At 40.7% G+C, this 24,832-nt stretch overlaps 1 protein-coding gene across 2 annotated transcripts in view; it reads left to right on the forward strand.

The window, feature by feature from the left end:
- Positions 1 to 24,832, forward strand: part of CDC42BPA (CDC42 binding protein kinase alpha) — a 1,012,118-nt gene that overhangs the window by 911,448 nt on the left and 75,838 nt on the right. For both annotated transcript variants that reach the window (XM_086927989.1, XM_086927990.1), the window contains 5 exons: positions 7,511 to 7,573; positions 9,963 to 10,556; positions 17,603 to 17,700; positions 17,915 to 17,999; positions 21,713 to 21,836. In XM_086927989.1, the coding sequence (XP_086784115.1) occupies positions 7,511 to 7,573; positions 9,963 to 10,556; positions 17,603 to 17,700; positions 17,915 to 17,999; positions 21,713 to 21,836 (964 nt within the window). The remainder of the gene's footprint in view (positions 1 to 7,510; positions 7,574 to 9,962; positions 10,557 to 17,602; positions 17,701 to 17,914; positions 18,000 to 21,712; positions 21,837 to 24,832) is intronic.

Below are 24,832 nucleotides of genomic sequence, written 5' to 3' on the forward strand. Positions count from 1 at the left end.
CGACAATGCCTTTTAAAAAAAAAAGGCATTGTCATTTACAATACCTTAAACTCGCGTAAATGCGAGACCTGTAGCATTGCAAATGCTTGTTATTAGATGTCTTCCCCTACCCGAGCCTTGTTTAATGTCGAACAGACGCATGGCATGCGAAGACAGTTTTATACCATTCTTATTCAGCGTGATCATTTTTTATCACTTTACTGCCACCCTGTTGCCAAAAATAGTTCTAGTTTAAAGATTGGTGTTGCTCTAGGTATCCAGCAATTGTGATGAGGCTTGATAATGCTTTCGTTTCCACTTTTACCTCCGCGGAACAGTAATAAATGTCGTGCCCATGTGCAATCATTTTTGATGATAAACAGTAGTAAAGCGGTAAATCATTTTCTTAACGTAAATAATGTTCTCGACAGGACTATTGTAGATTCCTTAATTCCAATAATCATACGTGTAAAGGTCATGCAGTGTATTTGCAAGGCTGTCGAGGTGAGTCCAGCTCATATGTTGTGCCCCTTTTCAGCAGTTGCATGGGTATGGTAGTCGAGATTTGTAGAAAAAAGACAAAGATGCAACGTAGGCAATTTTAAGCTTAAAAACTGCAGTTATGGGGACAGAGATCAGATAGCCTCTTTATTCCCCAGGTAAAACATGTGGAAGCTATGAGTAACACTCAGCCAGTGCAGGCCACAGTCACTACCGTAGGATCTAAAACAATAGTGAATAAAGTTGTGTTTCTGACAGTGTCTTGGGAGATTTACACTTACAAGCCACTTGTTCGACGGCTGTCAAAAAAGGCAGAGGACGAGCAAAGGAGAGAACTTTTTGGCTGAACCATAAACAGCAGTCTGTCTGTGAACACCTCTTGGGTGATTAGTCGCGCTATATAAATGAACTAATTGGTTCATTGAGCAATACAGATATGATGTAGGCAGCAGGTGCCTGTCTCACAGCAGAGCAGTCAGCGAGTCACTTTTCATTGCAGTCATCATCAGGGGAGCAGCCGCATTGCAGCCTGTTTGCAAATGCTGCAGGGCACGAAATCCAAATTGGACCCTAATGTTCAGAAAAAGTATCTTCCATTCTTTATCATAAATACAAGTAATCAAAGGAACAGCCAACACCTTTTTTCACCCAAATGACCAGCAGGCCAAGTCTTTCTCAAGGGGTCAAAGGGATACTGCTGCAAAAGAAAATCATCCGGCATCGGGATTAGGAGTACGGGGTCTGTGGTCCGGTAAAGTGGTTACTTGTATTTATGATAATGAGTACATTTCGGAATGTTGGTAGCTGGTAAACTAATGAGGGATAAAGAGTATGAGGTGAGCACAGCTCTGCCTTCTAAATCTTTAACTTCTAGCAAACAGAAGCTCAGACCACAATATAATAAGTGGTTCAACACTTGTGCTCAGCAGTCATTTTCTATGATCATTGTGGAATTTGCAGTTAGAATATATTTACTAAGATACCAAAAGGGGAAGAGAAACACTATAAACCAGTGTTTCCCAAATTGTGTGTCGACGCAAGCCAGTTTTTTGTGGGTTATGAAAGTGCAAGCAAAAAATAAAGATGTCATAACATTCTGTATTTATCTTGTCACATTTGCTGCGCTTCAAATGCACAGATCAAATTTTAGGCTGTCTTCTGACAAGTTGTGGTTACTTTTTTAATGTGGGGATTTGTGCTTACAAAATCCTCTCACTTTGCATCAGAAAAACTAAAGTAAAGTGAATTATGTGATAATCTTGCTGCGGTACAGATAGTTTAATAGAAAAGGCTATAGATTGTAATTGTTTGTAATGCACAAGAAAGTGTAAAGACCTGTAAATAAACTGTACACCTTCAGCACTTAGGAAAGCAAATATAAAGTAATGTTCGAGGCATGTGTGCTGTAGATACACATGCTATGCATACTCCAGCCATCTAGTGTTGTGTCCCGATGTTTGCAAGTTGTTTTCCTTCAAAGAAGTCTTTCCTAGTCCCGAGGTAAGGTGACTACTCCTTTCGGTGATATTGCGCATAGTCATCGACTCCATTGTTAGATTGTTTTTTTCCGCCATCGGGTTTGGACAGCTCTACTCAGGTTGGAAAACGTTCTTCGGGTTCCCCTCGACACACAATCTGCTCTACCCCCGACTGTATTGTTTCCGTACGCTTCTCCTACTTCTCAGCGTATCGTTTTGACTTTGGAATCGACGTTCGATCGCAAAGCTTCATGGACGGCCTTTGATGCCTAACCGCGCCGAGTCAGCTATCCGTCGATGTATCGGACTCTGTTTAAATTCTGTCCTTGGTACCATACAAAGTATCTGCGCACCGACTCACACCAAGTGTGCAACTTGTTCTTGTCTCCCGAGCACAAAGAAGAAACCTGCAACGCTTGTAGATCGTTCCGATCAAAGAAGACTCTTCGCTATCGTCGGGCTCTACTTTGAGACATGTAGCGCCAAAGCATCGAAGACACGCCCGACATCTTCAGTGAAGATTCCGGCCAAGAAGACATCGAGGCATCAGCGTCAGAGAAGGAGGAGGCCTTCTCCGAACAAGACTCAGAATCTGAACTTGAGATAGACCTCGATGCCGAAGAACTGCCGCAGGGACAAGGTGACGTGAGTATCAAAGACCCCTTGCCCCAACAAACTCCAAAAAAACACAAGGCTTCGCACCACCTCTGCTTCCTGGCCATGGTAAGCACCGAGACGACCTTTCCGACACCCCGCCTCCAAGCTCATCTCCGAAACAGATAGTCAAGCCTTCCGGTTCTGTACTGAGGCCTCAAAAGTCCTCCTTGGAGCCAGAGCCCTCCGGTTCCAAGCACAAGTCTGCATCAGAGCCGAAATCCTCCATTGCGAAAATCAAGCAACCTTCGGAGCCGACACTTTCTGCACTGAAAAGACAGCTTCCACCAGCACGGTGCCGAAACAAAAGGGGGCCCATCGAACCTTGTAGATTCACATGTGCCCACCCGCCTCCATGGATACCTGTAGTTATTGCAGTTCTTCATTATACACTTATATGCATGGACATCTTTATACTACACTCCATTCTCACCCTCTTGCAGAAAAACAATCTAACAGTAGAGTCAATGACCATGCGCACTATTACCGAAAGGAAAAGTCACCTTACCTCGTGACAATGAAAGACTTCTTCGAAGAAAAACCCCTTGCAAATATCCGGACCCAACACTAGATGACAGGAGTATCCAAAGCATGTGAATCTACAGCTCTATATGCCAAGAACAGATACTTACTGGATGTGGAATAGGAATTGGGGTAAACTATCTCTTGATTCCTGGGCATCGACTCTGAATAATACCAGCCGGCTCTAGGAAGCGACCCGGAATCTGCCAGCAATAATGTTAACCAGTGGTTGGAGTTTTCATTAGACACCCTAATCCCCAAAAAATGGACAACCAGCAATAAAGTAGAGCATTGTGCTCCATGGTACTCCCCCAAACTTAGGGAAATGAAACAAATGTGTAAGCGCTTGGAGAGAAACTGGAGAAGGGGTTTCTCCACAACGGAAAAAAAATAAATACAGAGCTGCCATGAGAGCCTATAAGACAGAAATTAGAACCGCTCAATCTGACTACTATGGAAAGAAAATACTTTCCGCTGCCAATTCCCCTGGGAAATCTTTAAAATCACTAAGTCTCTTCTGAAACCCCCAGTTCCCCTTTTACCCTCAGAGAATAAAGATGAAAGATGTAACAATTTGGCAATGTTCTTCCATAAGCAAATTGAAGATATTTACTCCATCTTTCCCCCACTAGTAATGCCAACAGGGTCTGACCTCCCAGAATACCCCACCCAACTTCCTATCCCCACTACTGACATAATCCCCCCCAGGGACATAAAAGCTTTAAAAATATACTTTGCCCAATTAAAATCTGGCTCCCCGTGCGATAGTGCTCCCCCCACTATCCCTAATATGGTCCTCAACGCTATTGCTCCTGTTATCCTGGAACTTAATAATATATCCTTTTCTGCCGGGGTCAGAGCCCTGTTGAAGAAACCATCCATGGACCCCGAAATCTTCGCGAACTACCGCCCAATTTCACTTTTGCCTGGGATAGCCAAAATTAGTGAAAAATACATTAATTCTGTTCTCTCTACATTTCTAGAACAAAACAACTGTTTACACCCCTCGCTAACTGGCTTCAGACCCAACCAAGGTACAGAGAATGCCTTATTAGTGGTTATTGAGTAGTCGCGGAAAATTCTCGATGACGGAGGGTCCGCAGCTGTTATATTACTTGACCTTAGCGTGGCCTTCGACACGGTCAACCACCAGCTCCTGGTAACAAGACTAAGAGAATGCTGAGTGACCGGTATGCTTTTAAATTGGCTGGAGTCATTCCTCACAGAAAGGTCTTTCCAGGTTTTTGAAGACAATGTCGTCTCAGATAGGATGCCTTTGAGATGCGGGGTGCCTCAGGGCTCTTCCCTGAGCCCAACGCTTTTTAATGTCTATATGCGCCCCTGACCGATTTAGTCAAGCCCTTTGGGGTTAGGATCATTACCTACGCTGATGACACCCAGCTGGTGGTGTCCCTTAATCCCTCGGGCAATAATAATACCAGCCTGGCGAATTGCCTGGAAAAAGTGTCGGCATGGATGGACAGCTCCTTTTTAAAACTGAATGCTGCTAAAACTGAGCTCTTGTTTTTGGGCAAACCCACCAACTTGGAGCCCAGTGCTTTTTGGCCTAATTGCCTGGGCTCTATGCCTGCCTCCAAAGACCATATCAAGGGTCTGGTTGGGCAGCAACCTGAATTTTGGGGTACAGGCGAGCAAGGTAGCAGTCGCCTGTTATGGCATCCTCAAAATGATAAGAAAGGTTCTACCACTCCTGCCGTTCCTCAGTGCCAGGAAACTGCTGGTTCAAGCCTTGATTCTTTCTCGGCTGGACTATGCTAATGTGATCTATTTAGGTGCTCCTGTTACTACCATCAGAAAACTTCAAATAGTCCAAAACTGTGCCGCACGTCTTCTGATGCAGGTCAACAACCGGGAATCTGCTAAACCACACCTTACCTCTCTGCACTGGCTGCCAGTAGCTGAAAGAATCCAATTCAAGGCATTGTGCATTGCTTACAAATCTCTCTCGGATACTGCCCCTCCGATCCTTCGTGCCATCATTCCCCGTTATTTTCCTAAAAGGTCACTGCGCTCTGAGAATAAACATCTTGCCGGTATTCCCAGAGTGAACCGAGTGCGAAGTGGGGGCAGGCGTTTCTCCGCTATTGCGGCGAGGTGCTGAAACCTTCTGCCAGACCATATTCGGTTCGAGCCCAACCATTTACGGTTCCGCAAACATCTAAAGACCGGCTGCCCTGCTTCGTTTTATGCTTGTCTCCAGCGCTGGGAGGACTCTGGTAGTCATGCGCTTTACAAGTGTATACTCACTCACATTAAAAAGTCTAATCGTAACAACAGAAGAATATGCCTTTTATTTGTATGATAAAGGTAGAGCACAAAGGAAGAGACCAACTAGGTTCTTTTTAAAACCCTCACTCACCAACCTAGTAGGTGACATGCTTCATCATCGGGCTCCACCAGGAGAGGCCGAGTGCCACCCTGGTGTGCTTCTACGCCAGAATTACTGCGGAGCTGGTAGTTCATGTTCAGTGAATAGTGAAAAGTGAGTGTTAAAAATGGCATGATTGTGTCAAAGAACACATTTTATTAGAAGCCAATCAAACATAGTTAAAAACAAAGTGTGGGACATTAAGGCTGAATAGATTGTTCAGCAAAGTCCACTAGGAAGTGGTCAACATGTTTCTGCTTATGTGTTGTAAGTTAAACAGGCATTCGTCAGGACCGTGAGGTGTAAACCTCGGCGGTAGGGGCGCGCTAAGGCCCACCCTAACCAGAGGTTATAGGTTTGAAAAAATAAAAATGTATACAATTATTTATGATCCGGTATCCCTCGTGTCTGAGAGGAACCGAGTTTATTATGAGATGTAGTCACTAACTACATCATGGGTCTCGGGAGGGGAGTGGTCGCAACAGTGGCCACCGCTTCAATGCTGAACACCCGCTTGGTGCCTGTAAAACTGCCTCAGAACCGGACCCCGATGGTAAAAAGTCGCCCACCTCATGTATATTCGAGCTAGTGGGTCGCAAAGTTTTTCGTTGGAAAAAGTGGGTCGCAGTTCTGAAACCTTTAGGAAGCACTGCTAAAAGTATTATAAAAGAACAATAAACTACCCTTGTAACAGCAGCTGTGTGGAAAAAAATATTTTACTCAGGGAGAGGAAGGAGAGGTTAGTGAAGTATAACATTAAAGCGGAATTGAGAAAACTATATAGTGACAAGAGGCTGACAAAACCATTAACAGTAGGGGTATACATACATGTTTAAATAGGGGAATGTAAACTTCTATTTAAAAGTATTCACCCTATAACTTAATGAAATAAATTACTCTTTACCAAGTGGTTGAAATGAAAACTATTCCAGTGAGGACTGAGCGGTCATGTCCTTTAGCCGAGCCTCGATATGTAATGTGTGTTTATTTTACCTGTTTCTATAATTAATGCAGTTGGCAATGATGAGGCACTTTGATATCCAGCGTTTTGAGAAATAATGCACTTTAAAGCCACATAGTTTTAAAGTAGGTGTTAGCAAAAGACAACAATTTGTAGTCATTTACATCCTTTAGCTGATTTATGACACCTAGATCTCAACTACAGGGCACAATGTAAACATGTGCACACAGCCTCCTTAGTTTTGATTTAGTTTCCAAGAAGTGTTGTTTCCATTTAGGTTTAGTCTGTGGAAGTTGGTGGGTGACCAGAAGATTTTATGATGAATCAAAAGCAGTTGAAGATCTAGGCCCAAAACATTATAAATTCCTGTTATTGCATCACGTGATCTAGTGGCTAATATTTTTTTACCAATCTGAGAAGAGTTTGTTTATACTCTGTCAGGTTGCAGAAGGTTGTAAAAGTAAAGAAGCTGTGTTTTGATTCTAGTTGACAAGAAATGGTGTTTAATAGAGGCATGAAAATCTAGATTTACGTTAGAGGTGTACGTTAATCTGATAAAGCAGTCTGTCCACCTTATTTTATGTAGAAATTGTGGCAATTGGGTGCAAGGAATTTGAGCATCACTCCTTCAAAAGGCTTCCATAGTGCAGATTTTCTACCAAACAACAAAAAGATGGAGGGAAAATTTGAGCCTACCATTTCTTCAGTTCTTTGCATCACATTTTTCAAACATTATGATCAGCTGCTCCCTCGTCCTCTACTGCAGAAAGTAAACCCTTGTTTTATTATTGTTTGTGGTCGAGTTCTGGGTAAGTTGCTTATCATGGCTAACACTGTAGCTAAGAAAAAGCCCTTGTTCTAAGGCCTTGAATCTTTTGGGGCAATGAAAATCTACTTTTCCAACCCAATATACTAAGTGAATTTACTGCCTTCACCCTAATCGGTGAGACAAGCAATGTATTACGTGTATAAGAGTTTTCATTTTTTAAAGTGATTATTTACCAAGATTTTCTACTTTTGTCTTAGATCATGAACGGATAGCATTGGGCAACGAAGAAGGGTTGTTTGTTGTACATGTCACCAAAGATGGTAAGAAATTGAAGTCTCCAAGATATCCTACCACAAACATGAGGTCTAGTATAATACCGCAGAGTATGATAAAAGGAATTTGAGTCTGTCAGTTCTCCTGTTCAAATGATTGCAGAACTGAACCATCAAGCCTGGTTAATAAGCTGATTTTATTTGGACTATGTTGCATTGTAGCCTTTATACAGTGTCTTATACCCCTCACATTGCTAAAAAGCTCTCTGATTTGCATTGTGCTTATCACGCCCTTTCCAGGTGCAGCGTTGAGAAGGCGTTGGTTCTAGTTTGCCCCATACAGGAGGTGTTGGGTGATGTTTGAACACCTGCTTCAAACACGGTGCAACAAACAATGTTGCAGAAACTTACGATGACTTTTAGAGAGCCTAAGAATAGACAAAACCGCACATTCCACCATCTTAGAGGTGGGCTGTGTCTTAATGTTTGGAGTATCACAAAGTGTATAGCATGTTATTAGGTGGAGTCCCCCAAGGTGTATGGTATCTGGAGAACACCCGAACAACAGAAATCCTACCCCTGGTGGTTCTGTTCAGAGTTGGGGTATATACTGTGTGTCACCTGCCCTGAAGGGGACAGAGGAACAACTCCTGGGGCACCGCTGTGCATGCAGGGTATGTACTGTGTGGAATCTACCCACAAGGGACAGAGGCATAACACTTGGAGTCACGGATGAACGTCCATTGTATATGCTGCTCTGAATCTGAGCAGGAGGGTTAGAAGCAAAACTCCAAGACATGCTGCTAAGGATCTGGGGTATATACTTCGTGTAATCTGCCCAGAAGGAACAAAAGCATAACCCCTGTCACTATTTTGTAATTTGGTATGAAAGACTTCTAGAAATTAGTCTAGGTACCATCCTTGAGGACTGTTCATCCAAGCATTAGGTGAATAGAAACCGTTGCTTACATCTGTAAGTCTCTCTAATTCGAAGGCTGCAGAAACTTACACACCAGAATATCTACATTACATTAAATATGAGGCAATTTCTTCAGGTGTTTGACCATAAAGTAATTGCAAAAAACACACAAGAGTCTTGCATATGCAACTTTATGATATTTGACATTTTTCAAGTTAACTATCCTGTATTAGGACCTCGCTTTGTGTTTGTGAATACTAAATAAACTGTTTAACTCAAAACATCTGAAATCCCTATTTCATTTCAATTGTAGCAGAAGTACATTTAGTTAGAGAAGGACCACCCTTGTGCCACTATAAAATGCTATGTCAAGCATTCAAATTTTAGAAACTGCACCTTGGATCTATCACTTATACCTCCTCAACAAGCTTACTTCGGATTCAAGCTGTAAGTGTTTTTCCCCAAATTACCACCTAGGCACTATTATTTGTACCACTCTTCCCCGCCTCTTAGTCGTCTCATTGTGTATTTGTACTCCTCTCATTCAAATTGGAGATGTAAGCACAATCTAAATTCGACTTCTCCCTGGATAGGCAGGCATTCAATGTGCTTCCGCTGTGGTTCCATCCGTCGCTGAGTGATGTGGCCAATGCAAGGAAATCCTCACGATTGCTTCCTCCACAAATTGTTCAGTCTGTAGGGAACCATTGGTTGTTGCAACCTCAGCAGCTCTGAACAGCTGTCTGGCTCAGACGTTACTTTTTGCATTTTCAAGTCATATCTGGTCTGTGCAGATTACTGATGAGTCTTCACAAACTTTCTTATTATTATTGCACTCATTTCTGGGTTTATGAAGCATTCTTTCGTAGTGTTAAATCCTCAAGAGAACTTTGCTATTTTCACACTTTGTTTACCTTTACTACTGTAATAGCCATTTGTAGTGGCGTTTTATTCCACAGCGGGATTTTTAGATTGTACATTTGTAATGTCTTGTACATTTGTAATGTCTCCTGGAGGTTGGTGCCGCTTGCAGCCCATAATGGTAACTCCTAATTCCCGAAGAAACCTCAAACAATGGTTATCATGTATCCTTAAAGAGTAGGGACTTTGGCCTGAGTGCCTATAACTTGTAGAAGGTCTAGGAGGTCTAGTCCTCACCTTCCTTGTTACTTGTCACATTACATTCATTTAATGCTCTGGGGTATTTCTTCGATCGGCTGCACTCCAAGCCTCAAATTCATTCACAATTTATATTCTTGTGAAAACAAACTTTTCCAGGCCAAAATTTCTTATAGAACATCTTCATATTCCTCTGTGCTGAGAGGAGCGTTTTATTGTGGAAAGCATGCCTTTTAATGATTATGCCATTCCAGAAAAGCAAGTGTCTCTGAGCTTTTAATTATGTTTGTTTCTTTAGTTGTTGGTTTTAGTTTACAGAAATCTGTGTTGTGCTCTTCTAAGTAATACTTTCTTTTCAAAAGTAAGCAATTTTAATTTGTATTGTTTGAATTCTAATAGAGATTATCCGTGTTGGTGACAACAAGAAAGTTCATCAGGTGGAGCTCATACCACAGGAGCAGCTCATCGCAGTGATATCCGGGCGGAATCGCCATGTACGACTTTTTCCCATGGTAGCACTGGACGGCAGAGAGACTGAGTTTTTCAAGCTGGCCGAAACTAAGGGCTGCCAGGCAATTGTGTCGGGGCAGGTGCGTCATGGAGCCCTGACTTGCCTGTGTGTAGCCATGAAAAGACAAGTCCTCTGTTATGAACTTAACCAGAGCAAGACACGGCACAAAAAGATCAAGGAGATCCAAGTCCCGGGAAATGTCCAGTGGATGGCCATTTTCAGCGAGCGGCTCTGTGTGGGTTACCAGTCTGGGTTCTTAAAGTATCCCTTGCAAGCAGAAGGGAACCCCTACAGCTTACTGCACCCAGATGACCATACGTTATCATTTATAACACAACAGCCAACGGACGCTATCTGCGCGGTCGAAATATCAAACAAAGAGTATCTGCTGTGTTTTAGCAGCGTTGGGGTTTACATCGACTGCCAGGGAAGGAGGTCACGGCAACAAGAACTGATGTGGCCAGCAACTCCATCTTCTTGCTGTAAGTGTCAGCACTCCACGAGCGTATGTGTTTCTGCTATAGTCTGCCCGTTTTATGTTTGAATTAAAGACCGCTTTAGTTGTCTAGCCAACTTCACCTGTTCCACAAAATACATTGTAAAAAACATATATAAACCTTTGGGTTTTTCTGTGAGCCCTCTTCATCCATTGGTCAATTCAAGTACCATTAACATTTTGATTCCTACTCTCACCTCACAGCATACAGCTGGTAAGTCTGGAACAGATGGTCAGTCTAATCCAGCCATTGACTCTCTTTACTGTGAGCGGTGGTGTTTTGCATGTCCATAAGTGCACATTTGCCTAAAATGTAGTCCACGTCTGTGCCAGGCTTGGTAGAGCAATCCCATCTTTAATTTTAATTTTGTTTTGGCCTTTTTTCTTATTTGTTTTTATTGCAAGCATATGCACACAACTTTAATACATTCACATTTTTACTTTTTATTATTTTTACACTTTAAATGCCTATTTCATATATTTTCCCAAAATAAATAAAGCATTGCTGGCTTGCGAAGGCCAGACGTGTTGGCTTTCCCAGCGGTTGTTTTAAGGCAAGTGGTTATTTTTTCTTGTGTTCGGTGGACCCCCCTGTGTTCATGGGAACGCGAGTACACTCATTTGGCCCTATACCTAAAATGTCTCTTGCTTCATGATTAGCTGGGCATGTTTTAGAATAAATTACCTTTTTCCTCCAAATTGCTGACCTCAAAGCCTTGCACAGACCTCATAAGAAATATATTTGGTAATTGTCTTTTTAACATTTCATCACTTTACAGCATAGCTGTGTAGATTGCATAGTTTGCTAGGCAGACGTTGTGGGTGCAAATTAGCTGGGAGCAATAGACGGCCTTGTGCAGCAGCAAAACGGCTTTGCACCACTGTTTGTTTATGTTGAAATATTGCTAATGGTAATAATCTTCCAAGGGCATTTGACCTTCAACAAGGTCATTGTACGATTTCTTGAAATGTGCTTCTGGAGTTGTCTTCAGTAGGATAAATAACTCAGATTGCTTCGTCAGGAGTACCGACGTTAATAATAACAAACGTAGCCTTTGCAGTGTAAATAGGTGTTTAAAAGATTGGCATTTGGTATGGTTGTGAGTTATGCATTGTCTTTGTCATCATCCCAGATTTTCAGCAACAGATAAAAATTGTTGTTATAAAAATGAAATACATGAATGTTATAAGGCAGGTTCCTCCAATAATGGTGCCCTCCCGCAAACACTCATTTTGGATTGATTGAATGATGTATGTTATGCGCTTTTACCAATGGAAACACCTGAAGTCGAGAAATCAGGGTGCAAAAACATTTTATGTTCGTTTGGTAATCATATGGTTTCCAAGGTCTTTTGATATGATACAGTAGTTGTATTTCATACTAAGGGTTGAGGTACTTCCACATCTTATCTCTCATGACGCGTGTGGATCTTTTAATAGCCCAGAAAGAATGAATCCTGGTTAAGCAAAGGATGCGGGTTGTCAGTTGTCCAGGGGATCTTAGCTAACACCTTGAGTGTTTTATTTTCGAAAAGTGGCAAAACTTATGCAACCAAAGATGAACTCGGTGAAAAGGAAAGCAGCGACCTTTGCACCACATACATACAAGAAGTAAACAGGGTGCTAACCATAGTGTGGAGTTGTGTTTGGACGTCCCTACCGATGGGGTAGGGACGTCCATCAGAGTATCGAACATGAAATAGACGAGAACTTCAATGTGCCCCTACTCAAGCCACTACGACAAGCTACAATTCGGAGCTGATCCAGAAAAGGGGATCATTAACATTACACACTAATTACACAACTTGTTTGTGTTGGTTCAAAATATGAACTTAATTTGTGATGTGAGCTGTGATCTTGACAATGCCGGAATGAAGTAAAAATAGATTTTTGGGGGGAAAATTGTGAGGAAATGCATATACGAAATCAGTGCTCTAGAAGCTGCATTTGTAGATTTTGGTGGCAGGCAATCTGTAGCTTTGGATTATAAGAACCCGAGGAGCCAAACTAAGTGAGCCCATTGAAGGGAGAGATGTTTGAGATTCAGCCCCTGCTACAGTCCCTGGTAATATGTACGGGCAAACATAGGAAGGCCAATCCTCTTGTCAATCGCTTGAATACAGCGGTCATAAGCCTATGAAATGGCAACTTATTCAAGGGCATTCTATATTTTGGAACCACAATAGGAAGAGACCCAGGTATGACTAGGGAGAATTTGTTTTGTTTATGCCAAGATTGACCCCTTCTAGGAAGGCTACGTCAGGTGTGGTGCACATTCCTCAAGGTAGCGCTGAGGGTCCTGTATACACTCTGGATAATCATGGTTAAATTCTTACTTGCGGGTGAGGGGCCCAGTTATCAAATCATGCATATATTTGAGAGCGATTTCTGGTTTTTAACAGCCTGAGAGGGCAATATAGGTGCCAGCAATGATAAACATTTGAGTGGTTCTGCCACTGATTTTCCCTTTGGTTTTTCCTGTCTCCCACACATATATATCCGAATCACACCAGTCTGTGCTATGAACGAGCAGCGTTCCAGAGATTCTTTCAATGGAGGCTGCTGAAAGGAGTGGCCAATACAGGATGACTAGACGTCAGTATGATAGGTCTGCAAATACCTTAGCCATGGTTCCAGTTGAGGAGGTACCAGAAGAGCACTGTGGGATAACCACACGCAACATGAAAAGCACACAAGTAGGATGTATGTCAATAAAGCACAATATTAGCAAACTGGTCAAAATGCAACCCTGTAGTGAGCAAAGCCAGAATCGTACAAGTGAGAGGTTAAAGAATAAATCCATTGATCGGGGAAAAGCAAAATTGATTATTGCCCAATAGCCACCTCCCCCAGTTGGTACAGAACACTTGTGGCAATCATGTGCTCCATACAGCACACAAAGATCCTACTACCAATGTCCTTTAACATTAAAAAGCCATCCTCCTTCCCAGGTCAACTCTAACTCGATAGGCCTTACAATCTCCCTGCTTAAATGAAAAAGATGGAAAATAATTTCATGCTCGTTCAACTGACTAAACCTAGCATTCAGAATGACCGTCTATAAGATGTGCTAATACCCAACAAATCAATTACTTATGTTTACATAGAATTGTAACATTCATCTCCTGAAACGCTAACTGAAGCAAGTACTACATGAACATGTTCTACTTCAACTAGCCAAAACCGAGAATGTTTGAGCACACTGACACAACTCTTCTCTCTTTATAAGCAGCAGTTGAATAACTGATTAGCTAGGCCTCCGACGTACAGAGGTCTATTTACAAAAGTTGCTGATGAAGGCAAACGCGACTGCATAGTCTATGGTACCCTAACTGTTGACCGAAGTCATGGTCATGCATAGATCCAATGTCTGGTACAAAAGGCCCTTCAAGGGTTTTGACACCAGAAGAGTTCTCTGATGCAAGATGGCCACTCTCTCATGTTAGTAGAATACAAAAAGGGTTCATCAAAGACAAAGTAGAACTAATAACCATGGGTGACAGTGCCACAGGAACACGTACGAGTGTCTTTCTGTATTGCCGCCTGTTCCAGTTCCATCTCTGAGCTAAGAAATACTGACATTGTCATTGTACATTAACCATGATACAGTGGTCTGTCATGCAGACTGTGCTGCCTCTGCTGTGTTCCATTGTGTTTACTTTGAAGGCAGATCATCAAATGTTCGTCAAATCTTTTATGTTTTTCTTTTCAATGCTTTTAGCCATCAAACAGATTTACTTTGCCTGTATGTTTATTGAGAGTTAATCTGAACTCGAGGAAATGTTAGAATTATCTCAGTAAAAAGCAGAACAGATATGCCTACGACAAACATTCAAGTACCCTTCTGGCGTGTCTTGAGGGCTGTGTAATTCTGTGCTCCATCATATTTAGCTGACAGGCACTTTAGCAAATATTTTTTAATGTTTTATGTGTTTGCTTTTAATGTCGGAGTCATCAAAAGTGTTTGCTCTGCCTTCACACGTTTGGAAAATAGTAACTATCCTAGTAAAAAGATGTATGTTTTATTTAGTAAGACAATTTGAATTAGTTTGACTTCCATCAATTGAATACTCTGCAAGAAACGTTTAGATTTTACGTTTTGTGTTGACAGTGATGTGTCATGCAGACTCTTTATCTGTGCTGTACTCCATCGTTTTCAGCTAGAAGGCATTCAATCAGATGTGTTTGAGTTAAAAACCTCATTTTGCCATCAGACTGACTGTTTAATGAGGTTCTTTGTCAAAGATAAGGGCTGACTTCACACAATCATCTTTTTCTGAAACTCTTCGGTTTAAGTTGCCATCTAGCAGCGCTTGTTATTGAAATCATTCCGTAGCACAATCAGTGAAGGTGGTGTTTAATACTCATTAGTATTTTCACTAGAGAGGGGGCTCCACAATCAAAGGGCACAGGGCACTAGTCAACAGTAGAAGAAAATTATTTTCCCCTAGAGAACTGAGATACTACGCACAATCATTCACCATATGATTGTACTCCACTGCACAGGGATAGATATATTTTTAGTTGGACCGGAGCCTCCAACTAAAAAACGAATATGCCACCAAACTAGAGATATAACACCTTTGATTTTAATTTAAAATGAATCGTATCATAAAAATTCAACTGTACACATAATTTAAAAACAAGACAGTCAATAATAATACAATTCATCTATACCATGCACTTTAAAGACCTATGTACTCAATTAATAAATATTAAGAAACTTTTAAAGTTAACGAAGGGGGAACACAAGTCCTAACAGGGAGACCCTATTGCACAGTTGTTAAAGAGCTGTTGCATGATCTGATCCGACTTTGAGCATCGAGTTAGTATGCTGGTAAATGCAAGATTCAATTCTACCCAGGTATTCCTTGTGGTCGGATCCAGTAAAACGAAGCGTCGCTAAGTTTTATGGGATAAGACAATGAGGAATCACGGGGGTCAATTGAATCTTGCGTTCACCTGGTTATTAACTCGATGCTCAAGTCTCTTAGTAATGAGGCAAGGTGGCATCTTTGTTAGGTAGTAAATGCTATACTTTGGATCTTCCTAGTAAGTCTTGTAACTTTAGGGCTAAACAAAACATTTGAGATGACTGTCCCATATAGAAAACACTCATATAGGATACATACAGTATTTTCATATGTTATATTATTCACCTAAAATGTTTGTAGAAACTACATGCTTTTAATATAACATAGTAAAAAGGATTTCTCTTGTTTAAAAATACCTTTAAAACCCTCACTATGTTAAAAATCTGGAAGCAGATTGTTAATTAATGGTCCATGGTGTTGAATAAATGCTCACTGGATTTGAATATGCTAGCCCATGGAGGACTGATGGGAGAGAGAGACAGGTAATTGATCTAGAGATTATCAGAATCAAAGAGAATAACAATGACAGATTGAAATAAACATTTAAGGAAACAGTAGGCCAATCAGATGAAATGCTGGCTAAATATGTAAACAAACTTGAACAAGGCAAATCAGTGGAATTTCATAGAGACTCATATGATTGAAAAAATTACATACTCTGCAACTGGGCAGAAATGTATTCCACGGGATAAGCTGGTGTTGACTTACTGAATCTTATAATGTTTTATCAAGTAATTCCAAATCCTTCTCTAAATTTCGAGTTGTTTTAAGTTTTTCATTCTTTTTTAAAATTCGGATTCATCAAAATGATTTGTTCTGCGTACACATTTTTGGATGCTTTTGTGAACTTGGGCAAGTTCTTAAGCTTTCTCATAATAGTGAACTATTGTATGTGCTTCTTGTCTAGGTCTCGTGGGAGATGAAGAAAATCAGACATTGTTTTCCATTTCATAGAGTACATCACCTACCACAGTTATCAAAGTTGTCCTGACTGGGCTGTCATGTTGTATACCGAGCAGACATCTGACTACCCTAATACTTGCCAGATTGCCAGTACTCCAGACTTCGAGGGCAGATTTCTACCACCAGTCTATCCAGAAATCTTAGTTTCCAAATGGTGATTTTAATGGAAGAAAATAACTCGGAGCATAACTTGCCCAAGAAATCAAAAATCAGAATTTATGTAAACACTGTTGTAGGTACTTGCTCATCCTTAGCCAAACTCAAATGCAGCCTGCACTATACTTAATTATACATAAAGATAATGTAAATTATTTCGAAATGTATATTTGCAAATCCCAGTCACAATAAACAATGCTGTACTAGCAGTGACTCATTCCAAGAACAGCATTCAATTTATACAAATAGCCAAACGTAGATTGAACCCAAAATCCAAAACAAGAGCAGACATCAAACGTACATTGCATGTAGTAACATTAATTCAGTTTTATACATACTGCAAAGTCGATAAAAATGCTTGAAATTAAATGACTTTAAAAAAACTGCGTAAAATGGAATGCAACTTGGTAAGTGCATAATTCAAGAAATTAATAAATTGTGTTTGAAATGCCTCAATCTAGTGTCCTTCCTGACTCCATTCAATATTGTTTCTTCGTTAGTGCAATATTTCAGTCAACACCTTATTTGCTAGGGTTTTTGGGTCTAAGCTTCAATTATTGAGAATGTGATTTGGTCGAACATAATTGGTGTCTATTTCCAAGCTTTATCCCTCAGCAAGCCAACCCTGAAGTAGTGATTAATACCTAATCCCTTAGTGTTATGTGGTAATCATACCATGTAAAGCGTTATCCATCAATACCTATTATATACTGAATTCTTGCAATGTATTATCAACCTTTGCATCTTCTGCAGATTTGGAAATATCTGATCTCAGTCAAACCTTGATTGTTAATGCAAGGCTTACTTTTGCACAATGTCATAGCGGGGCTGCCTTCTCTTTTCGGCCTTCCCAAACACAGCACGCCTAAGTAGTTGCGTTGTTTGTAAGAAAGGCCTACAAGTGTCTCAGTAAATGCTTATTATTAATAGTAAATTCAGATGGTGGGTAGGCATAATAGAATGTGAAAATGGTGTTTGAGATTCACAGTTCAGATCCTAAAATGTTTTTGTGTTTGTGCATGTTCTCGCCCTATTCTAGGTTACAATGCACCATACCTCTCTGTGTACAGTGAAAATGCAGTTGATGTCTTTGACGTAAACTCCATGGAATGGATTCAGACGGTTCCGCTAAAGAAGGTAACGTGTTTTTTGTTAAAAACAAGATAGTGTTTACTGCAACAAGCATAAAGATGTTTATCGAAATGGTAACTAAAATTTGTGTTTTTGGGAAGCACAGATTAGAGAGGTAGCCATGAGGAACTGTCCTCATTAGTGCATTTGATAATTTTATGACAGTTATTGCTTTTTAATGTCGTTTTTTTACAGTTTTTTGTTTTGTTTGTTTATGCAGGTACGACCATTAAATGTTGATGGATCGTTAAACCTCCTAGGATTGGAGACTGTCAGATTAATATATTTCAAAAACAAAATGGCAGGTATGTAAGGAGACGACACATGTGGTTTAGGTGGGTGGTGCCAAATCCTAAGGTTGTTTTTTGTGTTCATCCATGCAGGTGAGGTCATGAATCTTTTCTTTGTGGATAGCCCACATTTTAGATTAAATCATTTCATACAAATATATGAATGTCATAGTTTTAAAACCCATCATTTACAAGTAGTCTGTCTGCAAATAACTAACTCCTTTCAGAGATGTATAGCTGTTGAAGACATATCACAATGTTTTAGACTTGTCAGTGTCAAGCAATTCCACATTATCTGAGAGAGCACTTTGGGATGAAATGACTTAACTGGGCTCTTGGGATGTAGTGAAAATTGTAGCAGTATCTTGCTGGTATCAATTTGATATTGTGGTTTGGGAGTAAAGAGGTGAAAAAGTTCAAAATAACAGGTGCTTTTAATGTAATAATTTAATTTATCGCCCTTTGTAACCGTCAATGATGAGCCCATTTCATTCTGCAAGAAATTCTTATTTACCCATTATTTGTATGTTGACTGTACCTTGTAGGGCAGACTTTTGAGGATCAACACTTTTTCAGATTCCCAGTTTGATAAGGTAATAGAGGAGAAAAAGAAGGAAATAAACACATTTTTAAAGCAGTAGATGTTCAAACAAGTTTCAACAAGGAACAGACACCCCCAATATCAAAAGCCAGGCCTATACTCCAACGCCACTTTATCAATATCCTCAGTAAATGTCAGCAACTAATCAAGCAGGACAGTATTCCAAAGGACTTTGTTTGGTACAGTGGCTGCTTAAAGGCCAGAGGCCCACATGGTAGTCTCATCTGTACCAACAAGACGTTCCTGATTTTGGCCCCTGACCATCCAACACCTGTAGGCGGAAGCCTCCGGTTATACCTTCTCCACTGGGAGGCCAGAACCTCAGATTGGTAGGTGTTATTCAGACAAAGACTGAACTATATATAGTAATAAACTCCAAATAGGATAAACCAAGTCAGTTTCGGATCTGCTAGCGCTCAGTGGCTACATCTCTTTAAATAATTTCAAAATGGAATTGTGCATGCCATTATGAAAGTAGATTATATGGCGGCACTCTAACTCAAGGGTACCTACTTTCACATATCCCTTGATCAGGTTCATCACCAGTACCTGAGGATTGGCTTCACGGTCAATATGAAAAATCTCACATATCAACAACAAACCCAGGAATTTCTGGCATTGACACTAAGGGAAGCCAAAGGGAAGACTTACCGAAGCATTGAGAGAGTGAGGGTATTTCAGAGGCTACTGCTGCGTTTACTACACGTCGCATCATCTGACTGTGAGAATGATAATAATCTGTTGGAAATTATTGCATCATGTATTACGCTACTTCTTAATGCAAGGTTCAACATGTGTCCTCTACAGAAATGTCTTGTCATACACTGGTCAAAAGCGACTAGGGATAAAGTATTTGTGGAACCAAGGGTTCGGCACACAGAACTATAGTAGAACAAGAACACCTTGTTACTGGGCCGATCGTTTTAGGACCAACATTTGCAAGTGACTTTCAACCCAGTTGTGTCTCTCATGGTTTTAGGATCTCACATGGGCGACCTTGCCATTCCAGGCCACTGGTGATGGTACAAACATCCCCTCCTCATCAGTGTTCTGCAGCTAGCTCTTTGAGCCATTGAGGCAATCCTCTGCATTAAAGTGGTCCTAATGCAAATAGACAAATTAGCTACCTTGTATTACCTACTGACACAATTAGATTCACGTTCCACAATTGTCCATGCCCATTTTGTCATGGGGTGCTCTGTCACCAAATGCATGGTGTGGATAATGACTTTGCCAATCTTTTTAGCAGGAAGGTCACGAATGGAAGTGCAACTCTCAAGTTTTACAACCAATACTTCCGCCGTTGAGGGATCCCTGTTTTCCACCCACTACCCAATTTTTTGCTTTAGGGTACAGACACCAGCAGACGCTGGGAAATTCCCTACGGAAAGTTGGTCAGTGATATATGCTTTAGATTCCCCCCTCTGTCACTGTGTCAAGTGCCAGTCACACTAATTCTCCCCAACAAGAACCTGGCAGCCATCTATCTGTTAAGAGATGCCCATTCACCCAAATGAAAAGCTACATCCTCGTCCAGACTTATTCAGCACCTGAGACCTTCGAATTTGGGTATTTGCCACTACCAGAAGATTGTATGCAAATTATTAAAGAAGGTTGAACATCTGTGCATTTTATCCAGCTAATAGGAACAATTGAGAATTACTGCCCCAATCACAACATCCAGGTCTTAGCATCAACTGTATAAAGCCTTCTGAAAACAGGGCTGCACCATACCTCCATATGCCTTCATCTGGTGGCAATCGCTCTTTACCCGCAAAATAGTGAATATCAGCCTGTCTTTAAAATTACAGTCATTGGGGACTTCATGAAAGGACTTAAGAGTCATCTTTCTAGGATCCCCCCCCCCCAAATCCCCTCCTCTGACATTTATATTGGCCTCTTGAAATTCATGCTGGCGTCCTTTGAACCCGTCTATTTGCTTCCACTGCAATTTCTCTGTTGTAAAGTTGTTCTTGTATCTATCAATCACCACTCTCGAAAGAGAACAAGTGTAGAACGGGTATTGTTGTTCAAAGAACCCTATATGCGGATATACATAGATAGAATTGTCATTCTGTGAAGGCACTCTCTATTCATACCAAAAGTTAAATCAAGTCAGCCAGTTCATTGCGTTATCCTACTCCCTTAGCCACTGCGACTAGCAATAAACACTCAACACACTTTAGATGTGCAAAAGAACCATTGTGAATTATGTGGATCATGCTCAGTCCATCAGGAAACTCAAGCAAATTGTATTGCTTTTGCTCAACCACACCTTTGCACCCCCATCTTAAAGGCAGGCCTTGCAGATCATTAGATGCATTCAGCCTTGTTACGACAAGACCAGATGTACCCAACATAAGATAACTAGGGCATATTCAACTCTCAAAAAAGAAGACATGGTTACCTGGTTAATATACCACTCATTCATCAAGCATTAATATTTGACCTTCGTGTCTGCCAAGAAGCACAAATCAACCAGATAGTACTTAAAACATTGCTCCAGGTGACTTCAACTTCTGCTCCCAGGCCATCACATTGGGAATCTCGGAGCTGCTCTTCAGTCTCTGCACAGCATATAATCTTGGGAAGCACATGCTGCCGACAGAGACGTTACTTAACTGTAACAATTTTTTGTATGTTGTAGTGTTTTAAATTCACATGAGCCTTGACTACCTCCCTGATGCGAGCCTAAGGAAAGACATATGACGCAATATATTTTCCACTGTTTTTGGGTCTTAATATGTTTCTTCTTCAGCACACAGACTTCTCAATGCTTTGCAGAACTACTCTTTCACTTAGGGCAAAAACACAATCTGAGGTGGAGTCTGTGTCCGAGTGCTTTTGTGCGTTTCATCAAAGAAAAAACTTGTAATATTTCAAGCACAATACTAGATGCAAGAGTGTGCAAAGCTTGTAAATCTATAGCACTGCAAGTTCTAAACTGATTTTTACAGGTAAATAATGCTTTCTATCCCAGGGAAGCATCTTTGTGAAAAACAGCATTATTGAAAATTACTTATCTTCACAAATTCTATATATACACACTGATTAACAACTCGAACTGCAAATGTATTTCTCACTATATTTGGAAAAAAAACAAATTTCTTTAAAAAACCTTTTTCAGAGGGCGATGAGCTGGTTGTTCCCGAAACCTCAGACAATAGCCGGAAACAAATGGTTAGAAACATAAACAATAAGCGGCGCTACTCGTTTCGGGTGCCTGAGGAGGAGAGATTACAGCAGAGAAGGTAAGCATTACAATGAAATACATTACATTTTCTCACACTGTTGTAAGGTACACTAGTCACTCCCACACTTACCACAACAACACTGCCTTCATTGGGTGCATTACCTAGCAAGTCCAGTTCGAAGCAGATGCTGATTTTTTCAAATCTACCAGAAATTATATTTGACCACATTACTTTTTTTTTTTCAACCTTTCAGGCTATTGTAGTGGCAGAATTCAAGGGGGAGAGTATACCGTATCAGAGATTATCCAGGAACTGCCAAAGATTAATGCTATTTCGGGCTACTGGCAGCTCTTTCAATCTGCTGGAGTATTGCGCATAAATCACTTCAGTCAAAAATCAGTCCTTTGTATATAGAGAAACTAACGCCAATGAATAATCCACCGTTTCATTGAAATTGAAGACTTCTGTTCTCACAAATGCCACACTACCCTCTAAGGAGTGCTGGTACTAGAAACTGTCTGGATATATCCTAGTTACCGGTGTTTGCTAGATCTGAAGGTTGCAGTAATGCCTATGGTGACTGTAATGTTCATGACATTCTGCACTCCTCTCAGACTTCTTAATATTAATGGTATTCAATCAAGTCCCTTGCTCTTGTTGACCTGCTCTTTAGCGGGCCGCACCTATCCTAAGATTTCAGTCATGGTCTCTCTTTTCCTCTTACTGAGTACCATCATTCCAGCTGGGGCTCTTTTTTATGGGGAAGTTTAAGAGTAACATTGATCAAGAATGAGAAAACGGGGGACAGATGAGAGCGTATGCCCTTCCCCGTCAGCTCTAAAGTGTGTCAGAAGATACATTTAAGATAATTCTTTCCTATGTGAGAAATGAGAGGGATGTGTGGTCTGCAGAGCGAAGACTCCCACCTTGCTGATGAGGCTGCCATAGCTGCATGAATACCATCCCACTTGTCATTCACTCTGGTAGTCACTTGTAATGGCAAGAAAGGCAATTGATTCTCTGGCACAAGCCCCGGCTGGTGCCTAGGAATTGTGTTTCTTGCCATGGATTAGGATCCATTCACTCTTTCATGACATCATTACCTGCGACCATTCATCTTTCACACACCGGTTGGATTTCATTCTCTGAATCCTGTAAAACAATATACATATCCCTCTTTGAAGATTAAGGCTATTTCCCTTCCTAGTAAAAAGAGCATTAACAATTGCACAGCCTCTCCAATCTCCACATTTATCAAGAGAGATGTATTATTTGGGAAACCTGATGCATTCTGAACAAATTGTCAGGTGAGCAGAATCAGAGGCGAGAAAATTGTCAGATCTGTCAAGTAAGCAAGAATGGTAAATCCCTAGGCTGATATTTTTGTCTACTATTCACAAAAGAAAGCAGGCATGTGTTGTTCTATTGTGATCTATATCACACATTTACATCAGAAGGTACATTACTTCGTTATCCAGAAGTTAATGTGAATAGGGTGCCACAGTTAAATAGCACGTCTTTGGATTTTATTGAAACTTGAAGGGATATTGATTGTTCTGGCCATGTTCAGCCCCTCTAAAGGCAGGATAAGTTCAAGAGAATATGATATGCACCCAAAATACGGAACAAGATGCACACCATAAGTATAAGAAAAGTGAAGCTCTCGTCCAGTTAGTCTGAAATGTTTCATAACAGTGAGTGGGTTACAGTAGCCAAACTAACATGATTTCCTAACGGAAAGTGATGCTACTAAAATGCACATTTTTTTAACTTTCCAATCTTGTAAATAGATGAAGGTAGCAGCATTCTGGATATTGGTTAGAGGTTTGAAAAAAACACTTTAAATTAATGTTGGTTTAAGATTTATAAGTGTGCTGGGGAGCCTTGTGCTCATCTCTAGTAGTAAACTAAGTAGTGTTGAATAGTAAATGATGGCAGGATCAGGTATGAAGGTGGTGGAGAGGTTATCATATCTAACCTGCCATGTGCAGTGGCATTTGAGTTTATATTGTGGTAACAAACTTTGTGGAACTTGCATTATGGTGACAAAAATGTGCCTCATAATAGATTTATCTGTTTTTAAAACTTTTTTTAAAGGTTTGTGCATTCTTATTTCTATTTATTAGCCCCAAAATTGGCAGGGAAGCTCCTCCCTTGGACTTCTATTTTACTGTTGCCCTCCCTTATTTGTTTTCTTAGTTTTATTTGCTGTCCTTGTCCTTCTCAAAGCAGCAGTGTTTCTTCCCTCCCACTCTGACGTGCCCACTTCTTAAAAACTCTTTAATCTCTTTGATTTCTAGAGTAACTCTTTCACTGCTCTTCTTTCACAGATGCAACTTGTCGCCTGCCAAAATTGCGACACCCATGTGTTAGACCTTTCCATAGAGGAGACCCCAGACTATGAGCCTCTGTTAGACTGCCATTGAGCACTTCTAACTTCCTTTGGCAGTATCAGCATGGTTTCCATTTGTTTGCTGATGATTTGTAGCTTTTCTCCCTACGTATCTCTCCCTACATATCTCTCCCTACGTATGCACTCATGAGGAGTGACGTTGTGTATGAAGCAAAGTGCCCACACAAGTGCAACATCTTATTTGAAATTGTTTGCTAAAATGTTGTTTCCATTTTATACCATTGCTTCCACAGTGTTTGTTTCCGTAATAATTTTCTAGTGTTATTTTGCTGACAATGTTCACATATTTTGATATATGAAGACCTATAGATAGTTAAATAGTGTAAGGATGTAAAGAGTCTTGAGGGTTTGGAGAGGTGTAAATAGTATAAAAATACTGCAATGAACACATCACTGAATAGGACATGTATGGGGTATTGTGCAAAGGCGAGGGACCTACAGCTCTTTGTAATGTTACTAGGCGAATTAACTTCTCCACTGAAATAAACACATTTACCAAACCAAAACCTTTTGCCTCAGGTCATTCAGGCAGTTTGTACCAATGAGAATTGATGACTTTGCAGAATTGTCCCCATACACTCAAGGTGTACTTCTACAAAATAAAAATCAATCTGCAAACCACAAGTAGCTGAAAACACTG

This window comes from Lissotriton vulgaris, chromosome 6 (genome assembly GCF_964263255.1).
Source record: "Lissotriton vulgaris chromosome 6, aLisVul1.2, whole genome shotgun sequence".
NCBI classification, from domain to species: Eukaryota; Metazoa; Chordata; class Amphibia; order Caudata; family Salamandridae; genus Lissotriton; species Lissotriton vulgaris.